The sequence below is a fragment of the Agelaius phoeniceus genome, chromosome 18 (assembly GCF_051311805.1).
Source record: "Agelaius phoeniceus isolate bAgePho1 chromosome 18, bAgePho1.hap1, whole genome shotgun sequence".
NCBI lineage: Eukaryota > Metazoa > Chordata > Aves > Passeriformes > Icteridae > Agelaius > Agelaius phoeniceus.
Window position 1 is genome coordinate 3334790 of NC_135282.1, and position 27625 is coordinate 3362414.

At 40.6% G+C, this 27625-nt stretch overlaps 2 protein-coding genes across 3 annotated transcripts in view; one reads left to right on the forward strand and one right to left on the reverse strand.

Moving 5' to 3' along the window:
• Positions 1-352: 352 nt before the first annotated feature.
• RSRC2 (arginine and serine rich coiled-coil 2) lies at positions 353-14485 on the reverse strand. Of its 2 annotated transcripts, none has more exons than XM_054646090.2 (10): positions 14358-14485; positions 11770-11926; positions 11173-11216; positions 8369-8559; positions 7306-7449; positions 3816-3938; positions 3640-3719; positions 2814-3046; positions 1272-1361; positions 353-1012 (listed from the first exon to the last, which is right to left on the reverse strand). In XM_054646090.2, exons 1-10 carry the CDS (start codon positions 14361-14363, stop codon positions 833-835), a joined length of 1248 nt encoding a protein of 415 aa, XP_054502065.1. In that variant the 5' UTR covers positions 14364-14485; the 3' UTR covers positions 353-832. The 2 variants fall into 2 exon arrangements, with proteins under 2 accessions (XP_054502065.1, XP_054502066.1); XM_054646091.2 differs by lacking the exon at positions 14358-14485 and adding an exon at positions 10168-10245 and having other exon boundaries at positions 8369-8581; positions 11770-11866.
• Positions 14486-14975: 490 nt separating this feature from the next.
• KNTC1 (kinetochore associated 1) overlaps positions 14976-27625 on the forward strand; it is a 32385-nt gene continuing 19735 nt past the window's right edge. Inside the window, exons 1-29 of the mRNA XM_054646088.2 lie at positions 14976-15273; positions 15388-15508; positions 15901-16016; positions 16326-16398; positions 16933-17010; positions 17141-17175; positions 17396-17506; positions 18383-18476; positions 18871-18923; positions 19255-19367; positions 19723-19777; positions 20522-20620; positions 20992-21035; positions 21138-21203; positions 21291-21366; positions 21543-21668; positions 21755-21844; positions 22424-22489; positions 22874-22935; positions 23322-23433; positions 24141-24284; positions 24499-24555; positions 24638-24739; positions 24974-25090; positions 25590-25733; positions 25992-26090; positions 26519-26622; positions 26737-26842; positions 27205-27339. Of these exons, the coding sequence (XP_054502063.2) occupies positions 15106-15273; positions 15388-15508; positions 15901-16016; positions 16326-16398; positions 16933-17010; positions 17141-17175; positions 17396-17506; positions 18383-18476; positions 18871-18923; positions 19255-19367; positions 19723-19777; positions 20522-20620; positions 20992-21035; positions 21138-21203; positions 21291-21366; positions 21543-21668; positions 21755-21844; positions 22424-22489; positions 22874-22935; positions 23322-23433; positions 24141-24284; positions 24499-24555; positions 24638-24739; positions 24974-25090; positions 25590-25733; positions 25992-26090; positions 26519-26622; positions 26737-26842; positions 27205-27339 (2766 nt within the window). The 5' untranslated portion in view covers positions 14976-15105. The remainder of the gene's footprint in view (positions 15274-15387; positions 15509-15900; positions 16017-16325; positions 16399-16932; positions 17011-17140; positions 17176-17395; positions 17507-18382; positions 18477-18870; positions 18924-19254; positions 19368-19722; positions 19778-20521; positions 20621-20991; positions 21036-21137; positions 21204-21290; positions 21367-21542; positions 21669-21754; positions 21845-22423; positions 22490-22873; positions 22936-23321; positions 23434-24140; positions 24285-24498; positions 24556-24637; positions 24740-24973; positions 25091-25589; positions 25734-25991; positions 26091-26518; positions 26623-26736; positions 26843-27204; positions 27340-27625) is intronic.

Genomic DNA, 27625 nt, shown 5'->3' on the forward strand with positions numbered 1-27625 from the left:
AGTCGGCGGCTGCGAAGCGCGGGGCACGCTGGGAGGTGTAGGCGGTGCGGCGCTGAGGCGGCACCGCAGCGCTTGTCGTACTCACAATGGAGGGAGGACGCGCTCCTGCCCCCAGAACCGGCACCGCTCCCGATTTTGGAGATTTTCTTCCTCTTCTGAGAACGGGTGAGCGGTGGAGACGGCAGCGTGCAGGACAAAAGGATTTGGAACAGGGTATCTGCAGCAAGGCCCCTCACTGCAATATTTTACACAAATCCTACTTCAAAGGAACCAAAGCAAAACCTCCTTAAGTTTTCCCTTCTCTTAAGTGGTTTATGGGAGTTCGGCCCAAAGGACAAATTACTATATGACCTTAGAGAAAAAAAAGTCTTTATTATTAACCAGTTTTTTTGCACTGGATTATGTGCCTATTGGCCCAGACCGCTAAATAACATCTACACAATGTTTCTTTCATGTTTCAAGAATTGAAAATAACTGTACAAGGTTAAAGTACAAAAGTACACAAGACAGTGGACACGAAATATCCATGTATGAGCTCTTCCCATCTGCTGCTTGGTTTGAAAAGTAGAACTTTAACTAAAAAATACTGTCCTCCTCTAGTTCTGTCAAGTTTAATGGAAGTGGGTATAACCTGATTACAACACTAACACCAGTATCACTAATCTGATATTTACAAAAAAAATTGTATTTTTCAATAAATTAAAGTCAATGCAACACCCATGCAAGCTAGAATGCTAGCTTTTTGGTGAACAAGGACCCAACATGTGAACAAGAACCTTCCACAGTCTCAAAACTTCAAAACAGCCTTTTTTTGTTTGTTTGTTTTCATTTTTCAAACTGCATCCATTCCTCGCATGGAAGATGTGAACCCCAATCCCATTCCTCTTTGTGTGTGAGTCTGTGATCTGGCCATTTCATACTGTGCATCCAGATTTCTGAACACCTCCTCCTGCTGCTTCAGGGTTTTGTAACTCTCCTCATCCACGGAGCTGCAGCCAGCTTCATCCTCGCTCTGCAAACACAACACAAACATCAGCTCTGGCAAGAGAGGTTCACAAATTCTGTCAAAAGTAAGAATTCAAGTATTTGGGTTTATTGATTTTTGAATTAAATTCAAGTTTAGATGCTGCTTTTGAGCTTAATAAATACTTAAAAGCTCTTAACTACATCAGGTTAACTTAAAATCTTTACTGGATAAGGTACACTAAAATAGAAAGTGAAATCATTATCTTGCAATTAATCAACTTAATTACATATTCAGAATTCTTTACCTTAATGCCCATCAGTTTTCTGAATTTAACATTTTGGTCCTTGTTTCCAAAATTTAGTTTTTCCCATATTTCTGCAGACTGTGATTTGTCCTGTTCAGATTAAAAAAAAAAAAAAGTGTCACCTTTTTATATAAGACTCCATTAATAGCACAATAGAGCAGCAAGCAAAGGAGCAGTGCTGGAGACAAACCCATTCTGTACCAGAGCTGGAAGTAAAAGGTTTCCAAGTCTGACATTGCTCCTGCAGCATCCTCACAGCAGCTCTTTGTGAGGGAAGCTTTTCTAACCATAATGTTCAAAACACAAAATGTTCCTTCCTTTGGCATTTCCAAAGGTCTGGAAGCTTGGTTAGAATTCAAAATGATAGAAAAATGAATTTGTTTATTGCAATTGATCAATATCCAGCACAATTCAGGAAGAACTGCCCAGAGAGCCCTCAGGGCTCTGCTGCCCTCCCTTTGTCTGCCACCATTGCCATGGAAACTGGTTTGTTTTTCACATCTTCGGGAACAGTCTGTAAAGGTAAGGGAGCTTGTTGTGTAACTGCTGCAAGATGGAAGCAGCCTAACAAACACCCCTTTACCAGAGGAACAAAATACAAAAATACAAATATTATAGTGGCCATTTTTAACACATTATCAGCAGGCAAAAGCTCTACTGAAATCCAGCAACTTTCTGGAGAAGCAACTGCCACAGGTGCCTTCCTTACTTCACTAATTGCAAAGGCATTTGACAGAGCACAAAAACCTGAAAGCTTATTTGCATTTCTGACTTTTGTTAGGGTTAATATTGCATTACTCTGCTCCTGAAAAGTTACCAGCAAGGTGGACAGATTTGCCTTTGAAATTTGCAATTGGAGAGGACACAACCAGCACATGAGAAATCTCTGCAGTCCCAGCAAAGAGAGGTTACACATTCCATCCCTCAGCCATTCCCTCCCAGTAAAGGGAGACCACCTGGGTTTGATGCTGAGCTGCAAGCTCTAGGTAAACTCACAACAATAACACTAAGATCCAACTAAACCTCTGAAGCTTTATCACACCCAGGGTTTCCTTGAGTCTTGTGTCACAACCATTTATCACTGAAGGAATAATTCTCTTAGTCCTTTCACTCCTAAATCACAGAATATTCTGAGTTGGAAGGGACCCACAAAGATCATCAAAGTCCAACTTCTAGTTTTACTGAACTTTTATTTCAGACTGATATTAAAACTTGCTAAGAGATATGAAACCTGGAAATAACACACACCAGCATCCTTGAACTGAATGCAAGCTATTCCCAAACAAGTGTTCCCAAACACTTTTCCCAGATTTGCCATAACCAGTAAGTTGAGATGCACAAAGGCGTTTCTGTAATTTTTTAACTTAAATGTTATTATCACTCATTGGGGACAACAGCTAACTGGGGACAATGGCTAACTTGACAACAGCCACTTCCCATGGCATTCAGATATTCTCTTTCTTCTGCTGCAACCTGGGCAGCATCTACAAACATCATGAAATGCAGACTGAAGGTACAAAGGTAAGAAAAGCCAACATTTACCCCTTCCTTTTTGCCTTGCCAAAGCATCTTCCGCTTTTTCTCTTGCTCAGCGAATTTCATGGGGTTCACTGCTGCTGGGTTGTAATAGCTGGGCACAGCTATGCCAGTCTCTGCCAGTGCCTTGGCCTGGAGTGCTGCCATCTGAGCTGCCATGGCGATCTGAGGCGTCACCTGTGTCCCCGAGGCCAGCAGAGCGGCCACGTTGATGACGGAGCCTCCTGTGGCTGCGGCCGCTGGGGAGCAAAGGGAACTTGTCAGGAAGGACTTGGGATTCTGGGGAAAAACCCAACACACACAAAAGCCAACCACCAACTGCTCCAGAACCAAAGGGAAAGCCAAACCATCCAAACACTTCCCTTCAATAGAAGTTGGAAGTGCACAGGGAACAAGTGAATGATAAAATAGATGTGATTTCTCAACTAAGGAAAATGTCCCCAAGGGTTTTAGTAAACCAGAAGCTACAAGTGCAAGAAAAGCACTTTGTGGTTCTAAACACCCCTGAGCAAACAGCAGCCCAATGGCCATCATGAAATCATTCACAGCCCAAACATACAACAACATTTTTCTTGTACACTCAGCAAATAGTAAGAAATCCCAATCATTTTTGTTGGGGTTTTGTTTCTTATTTTTCATTTTGGTGGTTTTCTAAACATTTCCTAGTTCATGTTGTTTTTCTTATTAACAATTCCAAAAAGACCCAATTCCATAACAATCCCATCTAAACCTGCCCCTCTGTTGGGTAAGACTGTAACACTCCTGTAACACAAGCCTATCTATGTTCCACTGATCCCACTGCTCAGGAACTCATCTCATACACAAGCACTACCTGCAGCCATTTCCTGTTGCTTCTGTTTTTCAACCATTTCCTTCTCTCTCTGTTCTTGCAATTTCTTCGCTCTTTCCAGCCTAGAGATACATGAAAATAAACACATTTAGACATGCAAAATCAACATCAGGAGCTTATTCACGTCACAGATCATCAAAATGAGCACAATTCCTGACCTTCTGGCTAAGGCCTCCTGTGCATCCATAGCTGTGTTTCGTCCCCGGAATGGCGGCGGGCTCGGGCTCCGGCTGTGGCTCCTGCTGAACCTTCGGGGCTTTTCCATTCTCTTCTTTCGCTCTCTGTAACCAAATTTAACACTTGCTAAAACAATAAAGGCACACATGCAGCTTAATATTTCAGAAAGTATTTGATCACAGCATTGAAAATTTGCTTTATGGTTCATGTGGAGCTCTCAGGAAAAGCTTTCAGAGAGTTTATACTGCAACAGTTGCCCTGTAAGAACACAGAGGTAAAGCTGAAGATTTCCAGCTGGAACAGAATGTGCAATTCTGGGTATTCATTCACCCTCTCATACTCAGTGTTCAGAACAAATAGATCTGCTCTAGAGATTCTAAATCCTAAGGAAAATCATCTAATTTCTGGTTAAAATTGCAAGAGAACTTGAATGAATCAAGCTAGAAGAATGTTTTAAAACCATAAGAGACCTCAAAGCACTGTAATTATGTTAATAAGAGGCATTTTGAAGAGGCCCCATTTAAGAAGTGGAGTAGTACTTCAGGAAATGACTGTTACTCTCCCCTCTGCATCCTCCTCCCTAAATGTGCTTTGAGGGACTCTCCTAAGCTGAACATGTGATTTGTCCTGGGTTTCTCTTGGGAAGAGAACTCTGAAGCATGAATTACCTGGAGCCTGCCCATCTGAAAAGAACACAGTTAAAATGTATTTTTAAGCAAAATAAAAATACCAAACATTCAGTTCAACTCCTCTTCACTAACCTTTTCCCCACCTCCTTCCAAGCAGGAGACATTCTTAGGACATCTGTATCTAATCCCATCTAAACAACAGCTACCCAAAACACACAGAAAAAGTGCTATGAGCAGCAGTTCTCTGTGCCAGGACCATCAATATCTGCAGTACAAGAGATAAGGGTTTATCCCAGTTTAAGCCTCTGACACTGGTGTTTCAAACAAAGAAGTCACAGACACTGGAAGTGCTCAACAAAGGTTCATTTACAGGAGACATCACTCACACTTCTCCCAGATTTGCCATAACCAGTAAGCTGAGATGCACAAAGGTGTTTCTGTAATTTTTTCACTTAAATGTTATTATCACTCATTTGGGGCCACAGCTAACTGGGGATAATGGCTGACTTGACAACAGCCACTTCCCATGGCACTCAGATATTCTCTCTTTGTTTGCAGCCTGGGCAGCATCTACAAACATCATGAAATGCAGACTGAAGGTACAAAAAGATCCTTGTTTACATGACAAATCTGGTAGAATACAAAGGAGGCAAGACTTATCTTTTCAGAGAAGATGGCAAGATGCAGATTCAGGCACTGGCAAGTGACAGATCTGCACTCCTGAGATAAGATGGAATGCCTGTTTCAAAGATACCTCCATTTTTCCCGTGCTGACTATTGTTGTTTGGTCTTGTCTTTGGTCTGTGATGCTTTATTGCACTGGTAAATATCAAGGAAATAAATATTTGAGCTTTTGTATTGAAATATTTCCATTTGAAACAAGCAGCTGCTGTTTTCCACCTAGCACTTAATCAGAGCCAAACCACTGAAGAACTGCCAGGAGGTTTTATGCACTCACAAACCAAAAGATTGCTTTAAATGCCCATGAGAACAAATCCCTGAAAATCTGAGTTTGAGATTATGCAAAGAACCATCAAGAGAAGGTCAAGCTCTGCTTACAAACGCTTCTGTCACAGCCTGCTCACTGTAACAACAAAAACTGCCTGTCAGGAATGATGGAATTCCCTTCCCAGGTGAGTTTAACAGGTACAGAGTTAAACAGGTACTCTGCTCTGGCCTGTGCAGAGTTTGCCCTGAGGACTGCCCCATAAGTCACCTTCTCCTCCAGACTTGTCTGAGCCCTGAACTTGATGAAGTGTTCCAGCTCCAGGTAAAAAAGATTTATGCCTCATTTACTTCCATCCTCTAGGATTTGTGAGACACAAACATAACTTAAAAGGATTCCTGCAGTATGTCCACCAGCATCCCACAAGGCCTGTTTCCAGCTGCAGAAATTCCTAAGCTATAACCATCCCTTACTTTTTCTTCCCACATTTGACGTTCTGTTTCAGGCAACTTGAATTCCACTGCAGAAGCCAAAGTCTATTCTGGGACAGAAGTTTTCATGGAGCCATTACACACAATGTTCAAAGTAACTTTTAAACAGAGCACATTATCTACAATAACTGGAAAAAACAGGGAGCTGAAGCCTTGCACAACATGCTGAATGTAGCTGAAATACCATCCATTAAATACAAGTAACTGCACCAACTGCACACCCAGCTCTACTCACCCCAGCTCAATGTTTGGTAGGAAGTGCATGTCAAAAACATGACACAAACCAGGGAATTCAACTACTTCTTCAGAAAGGTTAAGTCTTCTGACCACTTTCACAAGGGATGCTGTAGCATTACACGAGTGTGATGGTTAAAACTCCAATGTTCCACTGTAATGCTGAGCAGTCATAACCAGGCATAGAACAATTAAAATATTCTGGTGAAAACACTATGAAGAGAACTGGAACAGTCAACACTTTCTAGCAGCTCTGCAGGGACACTGCAGATTTTCATTCAAACTCCTTTCAACAAAGTATCTGAAGCAGTCATTAAGTTGTATTTCAGCTTCAGCCTCGAGAAAACCCTACAGGGCATTAAGAAAGCAAAGGTGATACAGAGGCTCTACACCAAAATACTGAATGCATTGTCAGTATTGGAAAACATTAACTTCTACACAGAGATGAAAATGGCAACTCCAGCATATCCCAGGTGAGGTATGGAAACTTCACTCTGTCAAACAGACCCAGACCAGGCCAGAATGTGTCTGGATCAAGTGCTTCTAGAATTTAAGGAAGAAATCAAAGCACTCAGGGAGAAAAATTAATGTGATAAATATTCTCAAGCTGCACTTGACAAAGAGGAGCTGGTAATCACTAACACTGAAGAGTACATTCATATCAGAAATAATCTGAACCAAAATTTATCTTAACACCATACCAACTGCCACTTCACAGAAAAACTAAGTTGACTTTGTGGAGCTGATCAGAATTAGCTTCTGATCTATTCATCTGCTCTGACAGCCAATGATTCCCAGTTAAACTTTCCTTTTATCATATGTATACAAAATGAAGGGGTAAGTACAGCAGTATGCCAACCACACTACTGTTGTATCAAACACAGGAAAGGTCACCTGTATCTTATTCTTCACTTCTTCCCACTAAAGTACTATTGCTAACAAGAAGCCACACTATGAAAAGCCAAGAGCTTGAGATGCTTCAGCTGCCCAGGACAAAGGTTTCTGTAAGACCAAGCAAACTGCCCAGTCCTGACCCTGCTCTCAGAACTGATGAGAAAAAGCCAAACACATTGAACTGCACTGAACAGCCATGACCTGGCAAACCCATCCCATCAGCCCAGCACAGAACGTCCAAGCAAGCACCACCACATAGATGGAGGGTAACACTCACCTGCTTCTGCTCCTAGTTCTGCTTTTACTCCTGCTCCTGTGTCTGTGTCTGGACCTTGACCTCGAGCGGGACCTGATCCGTCGCTTTCTCTCTCTGCTGCGGGATCGGGATTTTTTCCTATCGCGACTTCTGCTCCGATGGCGTCTGAAACACAGGCCCCGAATCCTTACAGGTGTTCAAATGCAGTTTGTACTCAAGGACTCACACAGGGGTTTGCCCACAGGGCAAAATGCATCAGGCACGGTGGGGAGACTGCACACCACACACAGAAATGCTCATGCCCAGAACTGGTTAAGCTGTAGGTCTGAGGATGAAATGGGAAAGGAACCAAAGCCCACCACCAGCCACAGCTGAGCTGTAGAGTTTCTGTAAATGACCATACTCATCAACACTGCTGTATTTAGCTGTTCATTAAAGTTTAGACCTCAAAACAAACACAAAGCCAAACGAATCTGATGCAGGAGTCTTAAATCCAAGGCAACACAACCCTGCTTTTCTCCTTGGTATTCCAGAGCTTTGCGAAGAGGTGCTCAAGCTGCAGCCTGTGAGTCACCTCCAGTCCCTCAGCCTGTCAATAGCCAAAGCTTGTTCCTCACTACCCTGTCTGCTGTACATCCCTCAGCTGCACAGGGAGAAGCTCTGCTGGCAGCTTGTCCCAGGCAATTTTCCTACCCTCAGAATGTGCTGGGTGGGCTACCAGGCAAGGAGGACTGGCCACACTCCCTCTGAGGAAGCTCTTGATTTAGGAGGTAAAGAGCCATGTCACTGTAAGGTGTATATGCTTTCCTGTCACTGAAAATAAGGGACATTTAATAATCTTTTTTGTATTTCCTATACCAATCATAAATGTGAGACACATCCCTATATAAGGTCCTAGTGCAATATTGTACTTTTATTTTGAAGTCATCTGCAAAATAACCACCTACAAACACACTACCCAGTGAAAACTGAGCCATGCAATGTAAACTGATGCTTTACACTGGGTCAGGAATGGAACTCTACAGAAATTCCCAAGATGGCTTTTGGAAATGCACTCACACAACAACCACGTGCAGCAACTCACCTTTCCCGAGACCTGGATCTGGAATGACTCCTCCCTCTGGATGACTTTCTCTCTTTGCGTTTATGCCTCTCCTCACCATTCTCAGATGAATTTAGGCTGTCTCTTCCCTTGTCAGAAGAATGCTCTTTGTCATTGTGATCTTCAGATTTGTGCTTCTTGGAGGACTTCTCTTTGGATTCATGTCTTCTTGCCTGTTTTAAGAAGAAGTTGGTTCTTTCAGGAAAATAGTGCAACAAAGAGAGTTAGTATGGGTATCAGAAGATAAAAATGCTAAGTTGTGATGCAACATTAGTAACCTTAGGAGTGTGACTCAATGATGAGCCACGGCTGCTTTACCTAATGCCACCAACTACCCAAAGCTGTAAATGCACACTATCATTTTTCCCCCTTTTCCCTCCTCCCACTGTCTAGAAAGGATTTTAAAGGTATCCATCCAGGTATCTTTACAGTGCTTCCATATAAGACTCACAGCATTATAACAAAAACCTGTCATTTTCAGTTACTGTCTCCATTCCAAGCACTTAAGGACCTATCTTAAAGAACCTGACAATTTATGAATATGCATATACATAAACACAGTTGCAGTGATTATTTAATATTTGCCTGAGCCTTCCATGTAGAAAGTTACTAAAATCCACACGTAGTTCCAGACAAACTATTTTGCTTTTAGAATGAAAAAAAACCTTCTAGTCATCATTAGGTTATTATTTTCTAGAGCAAAACTCTCTTCAGTAACTTCCAACAGTTTTTACAAAGCAAAGTGATAATTTACATGGCTGACATCCCATTTTTAGTATTTCAAATGAACATGCATCACTCAGACTTCCCACAGTAGTTTGAAATTACAGATTTGCTGCTCCACTATACCGCAATTCCTTCCTGCAGTGCCTCTTAAAAAAAAAAAGATCCCTTTTTATAGCTGCAATGCCAAAAATATTTAGCAAGGTCAGGCCTGATTTTTGCCAGTGCTTTCCTTAGAGACTAAGTCGTGACATCAACACCCTTTCTTAATATATCCAGTGTGTTCTGCAACCCTTCTGCACAAAAGCATAGCCCATTCAATGTTTAAATAATGTTCTGCTCAAGTCACAAACTAAGCATGACACATTCATTTTAGATAAATCCCAATTATCCAGAAGTTGTTTGTTTGGTTTTCTTGCTTATCTAAATATGTTAACTATTCATAAAATCTTTTCTTCCATCAGAACTCTCTCTCAAATGAGTCTGGAGAAGATGCTATAATTGGTTTTTACCCATTTGCCCAAGCCTAATTCTGTATTAATATGTATCCACTTCTAAATATATTTGATTATTGTTCTTTAAGTAAGCAAGAATATTACATAATTTTCCTGCTTTCACAGTATTTTATTCTTAGCTCCTTTAATAATCAGTTCTTACATCTGAGATTACCTGCACACTAGTTTTAAGTAGTTATGTACATAAGTAGTTGTTCTCACATACTAAGAAGAATTACTGATATTCAGCACTCAGTCTACAGACAGAGATTAATCTTGTAAATGAATGACAACAGTACATCTACTGTGGGAGATCATTTCTCATCTGTTCACTCTGCAAAACTTAAAAGCTGCTAAATAAATTGTGTAAGATTAGATCCAACAGCCTGGCAAAGCACTGGACAGGATTTTAAACAGCTTTTTTTTTAAATAATTAAAGAAAGTCTTAGAATTTTTTTAATCACATTTTCCAGACACACACTTAGTAATAAAACCACCATTATATCCCATAACGGATTTAAGATATTTTTAAGGGAAATATGAGTTTGAATGACTAATAGTTACCTTATCATGAAGTAGGCTTATAATTTTGCTATCTGAGTCTGCAGCGTCTTCAGTTCAGTCTCTTCGCGCATTAGCACGCTGAGTATGATTTATTATAGAAATGTTATCATGTGAGCTAAACAATAGATTATTCAATTTCACAAAAACTCGCCTAGATTTTTCTTTCCTCCTGTTTTTTTTTTTTTTTTTTTTTCTTTTTAACAGAGCTTCCATTGGGATGGGGGAAGGAGACGTTCCTGACCCGGGTTTGAAGTTACAAAGTGCCTTAAGTGTTCCAGCCTATGGCCCCACATGGCTTAAGCTTCTTTATGACTATTTCGATGCTGCTGCTTTGCTTGTTTCAGCTCTTCTCTGGTGTGTGAGCCAGTTATTTTTAAGGCATTATTGATGCTGTCTCTTCTCACTCCCCTATATATTCACACACACACTTATTCATTTATTTTAAGAGACAGCCCTCTGAAATTTTTGCTGCTACAGTCGCATTTCCAGCTGACTCAGCTTGTTTGTCAAGCTATGACAGCCTTTACAATTAAAGGATGCAATAAACAGAGCTCAGTCCGATGGCAAATTACTTTTAATACACCTAAGTAGACAGGTATGCATTATTCAAAGTCCTGAACACTGACCAGGAACAAGGCCACCCAAGGCTTTTGGATAATGGAAGCTCTGTAAAAGTGTTCAAGAACACCATTCTACTTCTCCACATGAACTCTCTCTTTTGGATGTTTCCACAAAAATATTAAAAAAAAAAAAAAAAAAAAAAAAAAGAAAGAAATTAAGTTACTAGTTTCTGAAAGCATATTCTATAAAACTATTACCTTGTCAACATGATGGCTGCAATCATGCTTCACTATGAAAGGCTCTCCATATCCATTTTTAAGCTTAAAGTTCTCAATTTCTTGTACTTACCATAAAGTCATTTCTATAAGTTTACACATATGTGCATTACTACAAAGATACTTTTTAAGATGTACAATTACCTAAACGCTACAAAGTGTTAATTACCTCTTTGCTTCTGCTCCGGCTTCTGTGTTTTCTTCCTTCAGTATCTGCAGAGGAAAACATTTGCTGTCATTTACCAAGATAAGAGGAGATCACCTGGCTCTAATCCTTCTAGCTCCTTTCAGTTATTCCATCCCTCAAAGGGATGGATTTATAAAGATTTAAAAAGCAAACAGCACTATTGGAGTATCTACTGCAGAAAGCAAACTCTGGCTGTCAGTTCCAGTGCTTTGCATTTATTTAAGCTCTGACAGTGAAAAACTAACCCACATCACACTCCCATCATGTTCTTCTGCCAAGTAACTTTATTCTTGTTACAACTATGCAAAAGTGTCCCAGTCTATGCTTATCTAATCAAAACGAAACAAAATGGGACAGTTTCCTGTTTGGTGTGGTCTGACCTGTCCCCCCTCCCTGATCCCCTCAACACTGATAAGACTTTTCCCTCAACAGTTTCAGTACTTAGGATACAACCCAAAAGTGGCAGATCCATTTTTTCCCCAATTCTAACAAGTCACTAGGGCTAAGTCTGTCTATTTTCCCCAAAATTGCTTCTGAGAGAATTCAGCTGCCCAAGAATCTGCTCCCATGCAGGCCTACCTGACTTCCGTCTCCTCTCCCTGGAGCGCGAGCGCGATCTCGAGTGGTGATGCTTTGATGTTCTGGGGGAACTGGAGGCGTCTGATTGCTCCTTTTTCTTCTCTCTTTCTGGAGAGGACTTTTCTGGGACTACTCCATCTCGTTCTGTATCACTACCCTGCACACGAGGACAGGATTTTTAAGAAACAGAAGCTTAGGACTGAAAACCAAGGAAAAAAGAGACATCTAATTTTTGGTTTTGTTTTTGTTAAGATAACCTTGTGTTCACCCTTGCAGTGAACTGTGCAACTGCATGCAGATTGATTTTTCAAGATTTTAATAAAGAGAATTGATATAAAGTTCACATTTTAGTCTCTCACTACATGAAATTGTACTTTACTTTTCCCATGTACTCCTGAGAGTATCAGTAACACTAAACTCTGAGGCAGAGTTTTCTCTAAATGGTGTTTGGAGGTCAATCACTTTTTAGCATTTCCATGACCAGGATTGCTTAAGGTCAGTGCTGTCGCAACAGATCTGGGTGACAAGTTTGGGCATCACTGAGGCACAGCACAAAATGCCCAGAAAGTTCTGAAGCATGGAATGAACTCTGAAGGGAAATGCAGGAAGGTGCATGAGGAAACACCTCAACAGTATCTCTGCAAAAAGATTTGTTTGTAGGAGACCACACACAGGTCACTTAGACCTGTTCCAAGATGACATTTTTACCAGACAATGAAAACCAAGATGTTCCTTCCACTCCTTCTAAACCTGGATGTAGGAGGATTAAATCCAAAGCAGGATTTTGTGACACCAAGATAACTCCGTGACTCAGTGTGTGAGGGGGAATGGGTACAAGTGGTGCACAGTGCCCTGACAGGAACAGAGCGAGCAGCACGCGCTGAGAGGGTCAATGTGCTCCCAGGAACCATCTCACAGCCTCACTGCTCTTGCTCTCATCTCCTCTCCAGCCATAACCAAACCCTCTGCACAACAGAAGTGGGGCTGCAGCAGATGTCACTAAGGAACACGTCTGGCCCAGAACTGCTATTCAGGAAGACAATTTAATGTAGCAGAGACTTGAACTTGAACAGTTTTCCACCAGCTGCAACTGGCAGGATGGTTTGCCAACTGAACAAAACAGGAAAACCTCTCAAATGCTCATTTATATCCACTGATTTGAAAATAAAGCAGCTACTTTGTCTTAAACCTCAACAGATATTACAAACTGACATTAGTACATGTGTGCTAATAGCACACTTTCTTCATGTAAATATTTGGATTTATATTTCAGCTACTACTGTTTGCATTGTGAGGTTACTTGAGAAGAATGAGAATATCAGCTCTGAGTGTAAATCAGGTGGGATTTGAAACAGGCTATCCAAGTGAAACCGAGCCCACTGCCACGATTTCCAAGGCTACCAATGCCTTTATTTACACAGTGCTGCTCGTTAGTGCCCTTGTGCCCTGCACCTGAGGGAAATCTGTGCTACAGAAAAAAACAGCAATTAAAAACCTGACAGAATTCACTGAGATTATTCTCGGTTCTCAGACTAGCACCAGGCTCAGTGTTACCTCAAATAAGGCCCTCACCTACACTTTAAGATGCTACTGCTGCATTTAGAAGTTCCTCTAAAGTGCAAAAACAAAGTAGTAATAATTAAAGTTCTTTTACAGAAAAAATGTACCTTACTCTTAACAGCCTAAGTTATATAACAAAAAAAGAAAAAATCGTTATATAAGAATTCATTTTCTCCAGAAGTTTAAAGTCCCCCTGGCTCTGTTTCACCACTGATCAAACTTTCAAGACAAGAACTTTAGCTACCGGATTAGACACCGCAAAATGCTTAAAGTCAGCTTCAAAAAGTTTTATCGCTTTCCAGCCCTGCTTGTTTGTTGGTTTTTTTGTTTTGGGAATTTTTTGCGCTCAAAACTATTTAACAACTTTTGAAAAAACTGACCACATCAGGTTAACTTTTTTGGTAACTCTTACTGATTCTTCAACACAATTAGAGGCGAAATATCTTTGTACACTACCAGATCACAAAATTTTTTCAGAGAAAATAAAACCGCACTTAGACCCTGCTTGAACATGAAGGATAGTGGTAACTACAGCAGAGGCATTTCCCATCGGTATTAACCATAAAAAGCAGGATGGGAGCGAATTAATTGACTGCAAAAAAGCCTGTGACCAAACACAAAGAAAAAGAGCGAAGAAAAGTAGAGAAAGGAAAATTTAGCACGGCCCAGACACCAGGTCGCTCCCCTCACAGGGAAGCTGCGCCCCACAGTCCCCACGAGAAACGCCGGTACAACCACAGCACTTCTCCCCACAGCCATGGATCCACCAGGGCTCAGTCCCAGGGAGTCGTCTCCTCTCCCCAAGCCCCGAGGAACGAACCAGAAACTTCTGGAGACGGGGATCGAAGCGCCGGGAGCAGCGCGGCCGCCCCTCCCCGAGCCCATCATGGCGCCGCAGCCGAAGGCGCGGCGGGCGCCATTTTGTGCCTCCGCGCACACGGCTCCCGACCGGGCCCTCCCCGGCTCTGCCCCCCACAGCCCCTTCCCCGCCACCCTCGCCCCAAAACCCGGCAGCGACCGCCGCTCACCGCCATGACCGAGCGCCCGGGCCGCCGCCCCTCAGCAACGTCCTCGTAGGGCTCGACCTCGCTCGGCTGCGCGGCCACAGCGATCGCGCGGCCCCGCCCGCCCTCAGCGCGGGTGCCCGGATGTGGCGCTGGGGGGAGCGCGGGGGAGCGCGGGGCGTTATGGGCCGGGGAGGCGCCTTCGCGTTCGAGGAGGTTTGGCCGCAGTCGCGACCCGTTGAGCCTGTCCCGACTCCCGCCAAATTGAAACCCAGGAGAAGACGAGGGGGCGCAGTCAGGGGAGCCCCGAGGGGACGGGAGTGTCACCGGTGAGGGGATCGGGGTATCCAAGGGACGGGAGTGTCACCGGTGTGGGGAGCGGGGTACCTGAGGGCACGGGAGTGTCACTGGTGAGGGGATGGGAGGCACGGGAGTGTCACCGGTGAAGGGTCCCTCTGGAAATAGCGATGTCACCGTCGCAGTGAGGGATTGGGGTCCCTGTGGGCAGGGGTTTGTCACCAGTGAGGGGATGAGGGTCCCTGAGGGCAGGGAATGTGTCCCTGTGAGCAGGGACACTCACAGAATGGTGGGGACCACTGGCAGTGAATTTAGTTGGTGAAATCTCTTCTCCCCAAGCTGCCTTCAGCCAGGCCGGCATCCACATTTGGCTTTAAATAAACTCCTTATCCTCACAAGGCTTCTTGTACACAGCGTCCCCATACAGCAATAAAACGAATAACTTACCTGTAGCCACGTAACATTTTAGAGCTGTATGCTCTACAAGGTGTTCCTGAAATGTTTATCCCAGGCAAAGATGTGGAACGAGATCGAGCTCCTGCTGAACGAGGACACCGGGCAGCTCCCGGTGGGGCTGGGCCAGGAGTGTGGCACTGCCTTGTACCAGGTGGATACCCTGCTGCAAATCACATCTTCAGAGAAGGTACAGCCCGTCAAAGCCGTGCTTTTGTCTTTAATTAATTTGTCTTTTTTGTTTAATAACTGCCTGGGCTCTTTTGTTGTGTTTTCTGGAGTGAAACAACCTTTCCCTTGCCAGGTCTCTGTGAACCCCCAGCTCCAGGCATGCAGCTCCAGGGATGGCAGCATTGTTGCTGTGGACAGATCTGTGGCACTTCTGGACAGCACTGGGCTGTCTCTTCTCATGCACATCCAGTTTGGTGAGTTCTTCCCTTTGGAATTCCACTTGGCAAGTGAAAACTGGCTTTTAAAATACCTTGGTTTGTACTGGAAAACGCAGCAAGTGTCTGACTAGGCTGTAAAGGGAAGCATTATAACAAGTACCTAAATAATAAAAAGTGATTTTGGCTTCTGAAAGCAATAAACTGTTTCAGTACAATTTCATTAGAATCCTTTCTAAGCTCTCACTGGATACCAAAACCAGTCCCTGTAGGCCTCTTCCCACATTTCATTTAGTCAGAATAACTGACTAAACTTTTGAAGAAATAACTTTTGAAGAAATCTGGGACACAGTGTTGTCCAGTTCTTGTGTTAATATTTATTCATGAAACCCAAATCTTAACATCTGACATTTTGCCCTGAATCTTTTCAGACACTAACGTGGATGTGGTGGGTATGTGTCAAGACAAACAATTCCTTGTGGTTGGTGAGAGAAGTGGCAGTTTACATCTTATCCACATCCCATCCAAACAAACCTTGCTAACAAAGGTACAGTAACTTTTCTATTTAATTTTGCTCAGAACATTTTGTTCTCAGACTTTCTGGAGGTTTTTTAAATAATTTTTCCAAAATACCAAAGTACAAACATCCTTGGCCTTTTTGACCACATGTTCTAACTAAACAGGTGAAATGGGCACTTCTGTTCCCATGAGTAATGAATAAGGAAAATCTATTTAGGAATGGCATGCATAAACAAGAACCTTCATTAAAAAAGTTTAAAGTTTGAACTGATGATCAACATTTCTTTTTTTTTTTGTGAAATACAGAATAATAGTCTTTATGCTGTTTCTATTTTAGATTTTGGTTGAACAATCTACAAGTGAAAAAACCTACTTAAATCTCTTTTTTGTTAAAGATAATGCAGATGCAGGTAAGAACTGAATGATTTTTTTTCTTCCCTTTGTCTGAATTTTTGTGATTTTGTTCTCCTTTAATTGCTCTCACGGAAAGAGATTACAAAACAAATAATACAGAAAAGCATAAAGAAAAGTTAATTTTATGTGCACAATGCAAAGCAAAGTTGTAGAAGATTCTTTATCTCACTAATTATTTTACAAAAGCCATAGGAAACAAATACTCAGAACTCAATACCTTTTTCTTTTGAGACTGTGTTAAACATAGGAAAAGGCTTAAAAAAGGAAGAATTCCCTCTCTCTTCAATCAGAGTTCAGTGGTTCTGTCCTATGAGCTCCCAGCCCTGTTCTGTCACAATAGAAGATATTATATCATATATATATTATTCTGCTCTTAGTTAGAAATGACAAAATTGTCATTTAAAATAGTTTCATCTATTGATCAGATGATTTTTTGGGGTCAGTTATTTCACTGCCCTGTTTACAAGCAAGTCTTCTCTTTACTTGCTCTTGAATACTTCAGTTTGAAATATTTCTGTTGGGTTTTTTAGGTGTTTATCACCTGTTCATCCTCACAAGCAATGGATGCTTCTGCATTATGTGTGTCCCTCTTGGAAAAACACAGGAAGGTAGGATGAGCTACAGACCCCTTGGGATTTCATTGGAACAGGGAGACCTGTATTCAAAAACTCCCTTTTTGCCTTTTTAAAATTTTGAAAAATTTATTTAACACTGATTTTATTTTTTTTTAATATTTAGCAATTGAGAAGATGGACATGACTACAGCAAAGCAAGTAAGAAACACCTGCAAAACTGGCAAAATTCTTCAAAGTGCAGGGTTTGTCACCAAACTTTGCTCTGTGCATTCCATTTACCAGTCCATCATTCCCCTCATGGCTGTGATTGTTACTTTTTCTGTACATGTAGAAGTGAGCAGAGATTTTTATCCACTGCTTCTATAACCAACTCTTTTTCTTCCCCATTTGTGGCCATCCCTGCTCTCCCACCCACAAGTTACAAGGACAGATAAAGACAACTTTCATTGCCACGGGAGAGCATCACAGCCTGGGCTGTCAGGATTTTGTCATCAGCAGCTCAGTGAACAAAATCCATCTGATCATTGGGGTAAGCACTAAGAACACCAACAATTTCCATGGGATCAGTGATGGCAGTTTTGGATCTGCAACAAACTTTGTCTCCAGAAATTTGTGTCTCTTTTTCAAGCAGCTCTTCAGCTTTTTTGCACTGTTTTGCTTTTCATTCCCTTCACTGTCAATTTAAAGGTTGTCACCTGTGCAGCCTGTCCATGGTTTTTCTCATAAGGAAATAACTGCTGTCATTTCCAAAATGACTTTGTTGTGATGGATGAGGGGAAAATATTTTCACCCTGAGTTTCTGAGCTTAGAAATCACCAGTTCCTGGTCTGCACAGGCTGGATTGTTTACAGATTTTATCCTTGGGCTCACAGACAACACCAAAGCTGGCAAGAATCTTCCAATCAGCTTCTCATTCAACAAGGCCTGCTAAAACAACAAGGTCTAATTCAACAAAGCTTTTAAGCATGAATTAAATACAGCAACTAATAAAGAAATTAAAATATAGACCTGCTTTGAATGTCATTTGCAAACTTGCAAATAAGTTCTCTGAGTTGATTTTTTTTGAAGGCTGTTGAATTCAGTGGGATTTTCCTCAGTAGGCCCAGAGTAATTTCATTCAGCTTTTATGTTCTGTGAGAAAGAAACGTGGATATTTGGAAATACTGTTTTTCCAAGAGCCAGAAACTGCTGAGTGTAACAATCACTGCAACAAAGGCTGGCCTTGAAAGGAGAAGGGAAAAATGATAAATTCAAAATAAAGAAATCAATGGTTTTTTCTGAAGATCAGTAGAGGACTAAAGTTAAATTGAGTTTTGCAGCTTTCCAAGTTACAAATCAATGGTAGAAGGAGTCAGTGGTCAAACATGTCCTGTCTGACCCCATTTTCCTTTGCCTCTCCTCTCAGGGTAAAGGGGATTATGTGCTCTCCAAATGGGAAGTGGACCCCACCAATGCCCTGGTGGCTGCTCAAAGTTTTGCTGATTCAAGTCTGATCCAAGGTAAAGGAGGTTTTATCTTTTTATAGACAAGTGTAGATTTCATATTTAATTGCAGAATGTACTCTTTTTTTGGTTATTTCATTGTTTTTAATAAATTAATTTCATTAAATTTCATTTTCATTGATTCAATTAGTTTCATTGGTTTTAATAAATTCACATGTACCAAACAGAACATTTTTGTAAAGGCACAGCCAAAATGTGGGCTCCAAAATTGCAGTTTAACTTAGTTACATAAATCACAATTCACATTAAGCTAAACTTTCCACAGTCCTAGGAATTCCATGAGGTTAAACCATGAGGTTTCCAATACTTGGTTGTGTATTTGAATGTGTTTTTGCTTCTGATACGTATCTCAAGAAAAATTATGAATTTATGTGAATATTCATATTTTTAGGTGCTGCAAAACTTCAAGTCCTTGACAATCAGCTGTTTGTTTTGGATACAGAGGTATGGGTAATGATTTCCTTTAATCTTCACTGTACAATGCTCTTGAACCAGCTTATAAACATATTTTTTAAGGTTTAAAGTGAAATTTCTGTAAAATGAAGGTTTACAGAAATTTAATTTCTGTATATAAATACAGAAATTAAAAATAATTTCTATTTAAATTTCTATTTAAATTTGTATTTACTTATATCAAGGGCATCTTGATCTTCCTGTGGTATTTTTTTTTCATTCTACTCCTGTTCATTATTTAAGCCAAGAAATATAGTATTTTGCTCAAAACCTGTCTTCTATGAGGAAAATATAAACTCATCTCTGATTTTTTTTAATCTAGAACATCTTAAGCACGTGGGATATTTATTCCCTCACTCTAATTTGGGATTGGCCTTTAATACATATTGAAGAATTTCTTCTCACTACTGAGTCAGATTCCTCTCAAGTCACATGGTAAGTGAAGAGTTATTCCAGCACCCACCCTGAGAAGTGAAATGTTGTCTGGTGCTGTGATTTCTATGAAATATCTCATTGTTTTGGCCCAGATGCTGCTGCAAAACATCATGTCCTTGTTAGAAATTCCTTTTCTTAAAAACTAAGATTAAACAGAATGTGTGACAAAGTGTAACTGCTGTTTTAAAGTGTGAGAAAGTGCTAGAAACTATTCAGCTATATATTAAAATATAAAGGGATTTGTTGTCATGGAATGCAAAATTTCCTAAAACAAAGAAACAAAAATATTTCACAGTTTTAACCTCAGATTCCTACAGCAAATTTTGCTTTCTTTTCTCTCTTTCTCATTCATTAGGCAAGGGCTTGCCAATGTGAAACTGATTGTGATGACAGTGCCAGATGCCAAACAGGTAAAAAAATCTCCTGTTCTGTGTTCTGCTCCTTAATTGGGATGCAATTGCTCATAGGAAAAAAAAAAAGGGAGAGAGGGATGGAGGTGGCAAAATATTTGGGGCACAGAGAATTCTGAGGAGCTGAAATCCAAGCTGAAATGTGGCCATTTACATCTCAGGCTGTGGCTGTTGGGATTCTTGTGGGGGTGTCCAGGCCAAGCTGGCCCTGGCTGGGGTTTTTCTGGATGGTTTGGGGTTTATTTGTTTGGTTCTTTAAGGCAGGCAGACAAGGAAGAGCAGCAAAATGCATCATTGTCATTACAGCTGCCATTATTGTCATTACAGCTGCCATTATTGTCATTACAGCTGCCATTATTGTCATTACAGCTGCCATTATTGTCATTACAGCTGCCATTATTGTCTTCCAGCCCTTCCCAGGTTGCTTCAGAACAATATCCCTGCTGCCACAGTCAGTGCACTCAACTGAAATCAAATACCAGCATGGACATTGTGCAATTGTAAAAATCTGATTAAACCTGATTAAACCTATACATAATAGGCCTAGAGAGAGGGAGGGAGGCAACATCTGAAGCTTCATTAAACTTCCTCAGACTGGAGATCTGCATTCCATAAAAAGTCCTACAAATACTGCCTTCTAATTCCATAGGAATTCAGAAATGCTTCTGCAAATATCACTCTCTCACCAGAAAAAAAACCATTTCTGACTTCTTGGTTTGTTTTCTCCCTTTTGTTTTTTAATAGATGAGAAGCCTCATGGTTTTTGCATTGCCCACTATGCAACAGCTCTACTCTCTGCAAGTGTCTCCTGTTTCTTCCCTTGTTCAAAGTGGGATCTGCACTGTAGGTTTTGATGATTTTTTTGTTGTTGTTCTTTGAAGAAATGCAGTTGTCTTAATATGTGTAAATATTAAAGAGGGTAGTGAGTTATTCTTGTTAGGTTAGAACCAATTTCTGCTAGAAACTATGCAGGAGCTACACAAAGAAAGATTAAGTGATGTCCCCAAAGGATAGAGAAAAATGTCCTATTATGAAGCAAAGTGAACAATTTCAATTTAGTCTGAGGTCACTTGCACTGTTTAACAGCACTGCCAGTGGTTCCTGCTGCTGTTAAAAACTGAGGGAAGTTTTTAAAGTTCTCTTAGCATAGAAAAATGCTCTGGATTTATTTGGAATTCATTTCCCCTGGTGGTTTCTGTCATTGCTCACTACAGGATACAATACACTTCTTGGAAGGAATTCATGAGAAGCATCAGATGTAAGATCATATTTTGTTTGTAACCATCTTATTATTATAGAAAAATGGCAGATTACTCCCACAAAGAGTTGATAAATTCACAGAATTCCCTCTCATCCTCAGGCCCTCTGAAGACCCAGTTTCTATAGTAGTGATGAGAAGTTTAACTGAAGCCTTGCCAGAAAATAGGTACTGGTTTCTGTGAAAAACCATTGTATTATTATTTTTTTTTAATCTGGACTTACATTGAAGTGATTTATTTTATTTCCTCCCCAGACTAAGTCGTTTACTGCACAAACACAAATTCACTGAAGCAGAGAGTTTTGCTCTTCAGTTTGGACTGGATGTTGAGGTGAGTTGTTCATTCATGAGAAACTCATTAGAGATTAATGAGTATAACTGAAATTATGAGAAGGTCCTTGCCATATAGTCCAACAGAAAGTATTAAAAATATCACAGATATTACCAAGGCAGTGGAATGTTATCTTAGAAAACAACTCACCATATTTGTATTATTTTTTTCAACAGCTTGTCTACAAAGTAAAGGCAAACACTATTTTAGAGAAACTGGCCTCAGCTTCTCTTGGGAGTTATGGCCAGGAAGCCTTGCTGGATCTTGGCAATGAAGCCAAAGAAAATTTGCAGAAAATTCAGGTTTGTTTGCATTTCTACCCTCTCTCCCTACTAAAACAACTCAAAGGATCTTGGGATTAATGTCAGTTGTTTCCTTATGCCCACAGGACAGCCAGTTTGTTGTGAATTACTGCATCCATGCTCCCTGGCCACTGCAGGAAACCACTCGAGAAATGCTGAATTATGCTAAAGCCAGAGTAAGGGTTTGATTTATTTCTATTTCTTCTACTCTTCAACTGCTATTCCACCCTTCTGTACAACTTGAGAGGGGCACAGAGCAGTTACAGTCATTCCAAAAGGCAAAAGTAAAGGCATTGTAAATCCTGTGTAACCAAACAAAAATCCTTTGTAACCAGACATGAAGAAGCAGCACCTCTTGTTCCAATCTCATTCTTGGTATTGCTCAAGGGCAAGAAAGAGCTCACAGTTTTATTTCTCTATCACAAAGCAGGGTTTAGTTTTGAGTAGCAGTTTTTTCAAGTACCTTTAAAATATTAATTTTCAAACTGAAGCTCAAAGTAGGTCACATTTTTTGGTTTTATTTTAGTCTTATCAAACAGAAGCAGAGAGATACACAGGATCTGTCTGATCCTCCATCTATGCAGAAACCCAAGCAGGTTAGACTGGGCCAGGTTAGATCCAATCTAACATTGTAAAATCTCAATTTACAGGGAATTTACAGGGTCCTGACTTCTTGCTCATGTCTTTACTGCACTCACAGTCCTGTCTGGCACATTTGGAGTTGTCAGCCAAACCCTTTCATGTCCTTTTTTCAGATTTTGAAGAAAGATAACAGAACCAATGCTCCACCATCTGATGGGGCTCCAGTATCCATAGCTGAGGTGAGGACAAATTTTTTGGATCTACAGTCTCATATAAACAATTGTAATGTAGAGTTTTACAAACTGGAATTTCAGATTAGAACTGTAAACTGTTGAATTTTTAAAAATCTAAGCAAAATTAAATTTTATAGTATGAAAGAGAACCACAGTAATGACAGATTCAGAAATAAGCCATTCCTTCAGTCATAGAAAGATTCAGTTTCAGATGCTCCATAAATTGAAGGCAGAACCTTTCCTAAAGTACTTTTGGGAGTTTCATTTTAGTTTTTGTTCAGTCCTGTTGTAAACTGGCCTCATCTTCCTTCCAGGAGAATCAGGGCTCTAATCATGTAATAGAACAATATCTTCAGCCAGATATTAACCTTAAATCTCATCTGCATTCAGGTGTTGAGAGCTCAGGCAAGGCTTACAACATTCTGTGAAGCTTTTGGACTAGAGAAATTCAGGTTGGTTTGTGTTTGAGATTCATAGTAAATTTAATTGTGATTGTTAAGCCTGTACCACTGAAATTAAGATTATTTTTTGGTTTTTAATATGAATTCATTGAACTTCAAGCTCTTTAGTTTCCCATCCTGTGCTGTGGAGATGGGAGAATGCAGAGGTTGAGTCATCCTATACATTGAAAACATAAATTATCTGTTGCACATCCACTTAAACAGTTGGGATTTTTTGGTTCAATGTGTGTAGGAGGGATTGTGGTTTTATAACAAACCCCAAGTACCACTCCTGTTGTTTCTTACAACATCCAGCACTAGGCAGAGAGGTTTTGAAGTTCTCCCCAGTTTCTTTGTTAGTGACATTTAACAAAGCTTCTCTTCCCCCTCACTTTTAGTGGCATTGCTTGGACAGAATTCCTGAATAACGAGGACATGTTCAAGATAATTGTTTTTCAGCTGGAAGAAGGAAATTTGCCTTGTGCACAGTACCTCTGGCTTAGGCATCAGGTGAGGAGGTGGCCCAGAATCCCTGCATTCATGGAGGGGTTAAATCTCTCCAATTTTCCAGCCCAATTTCACAGGAGCTGTTACAAAACAGCTCCTCAGAGAAGCAAAGGTGCATGGCAGCATCTCCTCACTTATCACAAAGATTGCCTGCTCACCTGGATGCTCAGGAGGCTTTTTATTGATTTAGGAACAAACTGGTATTTCTGGTGTCAGAATTCATATTTCTGAGTCATGGCAATTTGATTTATTCTGCTTGTAATCTTCCCCTCACTTTTTTGCAAGCACAGCTCTCAGAATTCAGTGGATGTTTGCTGCCTGCCTTAAAATCCTTTAAAAATAATCACACAGACTCCTTACTCTGAATGCCACATTTAAGATTGTGTGTGTTTGTGTGCTGTTATTTTATTTTTTAGTGCAGGACTTTCAGTTCCATGTCTGCTGTTTTCTCACTAAGACAGAACCATAGAATGAGTGTGCCAGTAATAGAACAGAGTTATTTGTAAAGAAATTCCTTCAATTAGATCTTTTTTTTAAGAAGACCAAACTCTAGTTTTACTGAACAGAACCTAATTTAATTTCTGTCTATGACTACTGAGATTTTCTCTTTGTGAAATTTACTGGCTCTTTCTATTAGTAAAACAGCTTTACAGAGTACCAGATGAACATTTACTCCATGGATTTGTAATTGTTCTGGTCTAATATTTTAGGCTGATTTTGAGAGCAGCTTTGATGAGAAGATGCTGAAGGATTTGCTCAATGCCATCCATTTCCCTGCTCCTTTGAAGGAACTTTGTGTGTGGCTTAAAAATTTTGTGATCCCTTTCTCAAGAAGGGTTGTGCCAGATGGACAGGTGAGACTGACTTAAGAACTGTCAATTGTCATTTTCTCACACTAAGAGGATTTTACTGATTTCTGAATGTCAGGAACTTCTTCCTCTGTCTTTCAAATAGATTCTTTTCCCTAGCATTTATATTTGAAATTATTTCTTTAGAAAGAAGCTTCTAATGGCAAATTTAACTTTGATAGATAGCATAATGCTACTTATAACTGTATTTTTTTTCCAGAAAATATTAGCAAAATGGCTGGAGCAAGCTGCTCGAAACCTTGAATTAACTGACAAGGTAAACCACACTGCAGAAACTTGGCCTATCCTCTATTTCTAGATGTATCATATGGTTTGCTAATATCAATTCTTTTGGACAGGCAAACTGGCCTGAAAATGGACTCCAAGTGGCAGAGATTTTTTTTACAAGTAGAAATCAAGGTGAACTGGGAGTGACAGCTTTTGGCAAGTGGACTCCTTTGGTAAGAAATGTAACAAAGACAAGAATTGGCTGCTAAGGAACCTCAAACAGTTGCTGTGTGCTAGAGCTGGAGTGGAGGATAATTACACCACTGGTGGCTTTGGTGAAGATTGCATTCTCATTCCATGAAAGGAAAGAATTCCAATTTTCTTGTGTTTAATGATTTTAAAAGAAGTAGATGACAGCCTCTCAATGGCCTTGTCTCCTAACATTTCACTTCTCAACACTGTTTCAGAGGTGTGGTGACTGTGAGGAGATACAGAGGTTAAAGAAGCTGGTAAATGATTTACAGGAATTGAGAGATCTGTACAGAAAATACAACTGCAGGCTGGCATTCTGTGATTTTGAAAAGGTAACACTGCAGACACTTGAAAAAGTGCTTTTCAGGTTGTTCTGAAAAGGAGAATCTTATAGCATGTAATTTAAAATCAGACAAAAGAGAAATCCTGATGGATGTGGGTTCAATTTCCATCCATAAGCTGCTGGGACTATTTGAGAAGTTGTGTTACAAATTTTCCTTCAATTCAGGTCATAAATATAACCTAAGACACTGAGAAGCTGTGGCTCAAACTCAGTGGTTTGCAGATTATTACAGATCATCTACTGTGGAACAAGGATTGGCTACAGAGAAATTGAAAGTACAACTGAACAAGAAAAGCTTTGTAGATGAAAGGGTTGATTTGAGCTAGAGAGGGATTCTTTAAAGATTCTAAATCTAAAGACTCAAAAGAGGGAAATCTTTCAGTTGATTTCAGTGGCCTCTGGATGTTGGGTTATGTATCAGGGATGAAAATGGCCTTGCACTGACAGGAGGGAGGTTCTAACATGGCCTTTTCCCACTTGCTGCCCAGGAAAATGCAGCCACTCTTGTGTTTCGCATGCTTGATAAAATTTTGGCACCAGAGCTGGTCCCATCAATTTTGGAGAAGTTTATAAAGCCCTACCTGTGTGAACACAACCTGCAGAAAGATGAGCTGCTTCTACAGTATGTCAAGGTATCCATATTTTCTTCCTTTTGAAGAAATTTCAACATCAGGAAGCAGAAGCCAAGTCTGATGAATGTTTGAATTTACAACTGAATTTTAGGCCCAGCTTTTAGATTAATCCTATTCCTGTCAATGAACTTAATGATAGTCACCATTTCAGTTATGAAACAATCCCTTAATGCCCAGAAACCTTCACACTTTGTTCATATTATGAGAACTCCTGTCTTTTCTGATTTCAAGTGTTCTGATCACCTTTATTAAACCCAGGAGCTGCTGGAGCGCTGTCGGACACGATCCATTTCTGTCTTTGAAACTGCCTGGGAGGCCAAGGCAGTGGCTGTCATTGGCTGCATCTCTGACACTGAGGTGAGTCTGTGCCATGAAAGGCACCAAGGGACCCCAGCACATCAGTTCAGAGCAAAAGATGATTTTTATGTAATGCTCTGAGTACATTTTTAATGAGTACCATGAAGAGAAGATAGTATGTTATGATCTTATCTTCTTATTCTATTTTAGCCATCTCCCCTGTGGTATATTTTGAGGATATAAGTGTAGCTGTGATGTCATCACATGGAAAACACACCAATTTTAATATATATGGAACCAGAGAGTCATGAATGACTGCAATCATTTTCTAATTGAACTTGACAATCATATGAAGCCCTTTATGCAAGTGAAGATTGGGCAAGGAAATAAAATACTTGCCTAAAGGGATCAGCCACACATGAACAATACTTCAAGGGACTAGTTTGAGATTTATTTTGCCAAGTGAGCTGTTTGTGTCCTTTTTGCAGCTGAAATTTGATGCAGTGCTGCAGATAATGCATGGGGCTGTGGTGCCATGGAGTGCAGCAGTGGAGCAGCTGGTCAGGCAGCACCTGGAAATGAATCATGCCAAGTAAGCAGCATCCTCTTGGCTGGGGAAATACTGTGTGTGTGTGGTGTGGGGTGGTGGTTACATCCCACAGCTGGGGGGAGCAAAGGAATTCATGAGGGTTGAATTTGTTCCCAGAGTGAAGTTACTGCAGGAAAGTTACAGACTGATGGAGATGAAGAAGCTCTTGAGAGCCTATGGGATAAGGGACACCAATCTTCTGAAGGACAAGCAGATGATAATGGTAAGTTACCAAGAGTTCAGATTTCTCCAAAGGTGAACAGCAGTGAACAACACTTGGTGATTTATTTTTACCATTTGAGTTGGGTTTTTTAACATGTCCCCTTCATTAGAAGACATGAATATTTCTGGAGAAATTCCTCAATACCACCAGACAAATTCTCAGAGTTCCCAGGCTAATTCAGTCCCCAACCCTGTTTTCTCCCACTTACATTTCAGTCAGCTTTTCTTTAGATAAAGAAGTTTTAAGCTTCCAGGTAACTTGATACAAACTGAACAATTCCACTGGTAAAGTAGTTTGTATAAACTAATTCCTTTGTTATCCTGGACATCCACAAACTAAAGTCCTTTTCTGTTTTCTTACAGAGGCTTGTCAGATACATTCTCAAACAAGACACCCCCACTTGCCTGGAGGATGCCTTAAAAATTGTGGAAGCCTACCTGCTGCCCACTGGGGAAGTGTATTTCCTGAGGATGATGGACCTGATTGCCAAAGGAAGGGTAGGGAAATCCTTCATGGCAGTTGATCCTGGAATTTACAGACACTGAGGCCTCTTGACAAAGCAGGGACGAGTTTGCTGAAATCTTATAAGCAGTTTGTAGAAGTATTTTTAATTTAAATTGTTAATTTGATGCCTAAGTGCCTTAGCAGCAATGTTTAGCATTGAAAATGAGTTCTTTGTCAGAGTTTTATTCTTCTTTTGTGGCAGAATAGGGTGCAATACACCAGATGAGTTTGGAATTGAAGTCTCTACACATTTTCCTGTATTGTTATTTACCCTCATGG

Excerpts from the sequence above, each read along its gene's own strand:
- RSRC2 (XM_054646090.2), bottom strand. Across the intron at positions 3,939-7,305 it reads AGAACTAGGAGCAGAAGCAG|AGAGCGAAAGAAGAGAATGG; the intron begins GTGAGTGTTACC and ends ATTTGGTTACAG. Across the intron at positions 3,720-3,815 it reads CAGGAGGCCTTAGCCAGAAG|GCTGGAAAGAGCGAAGAAAT; the intron begins GTCAGGAATTGT and ends ATGTATCTCTAG.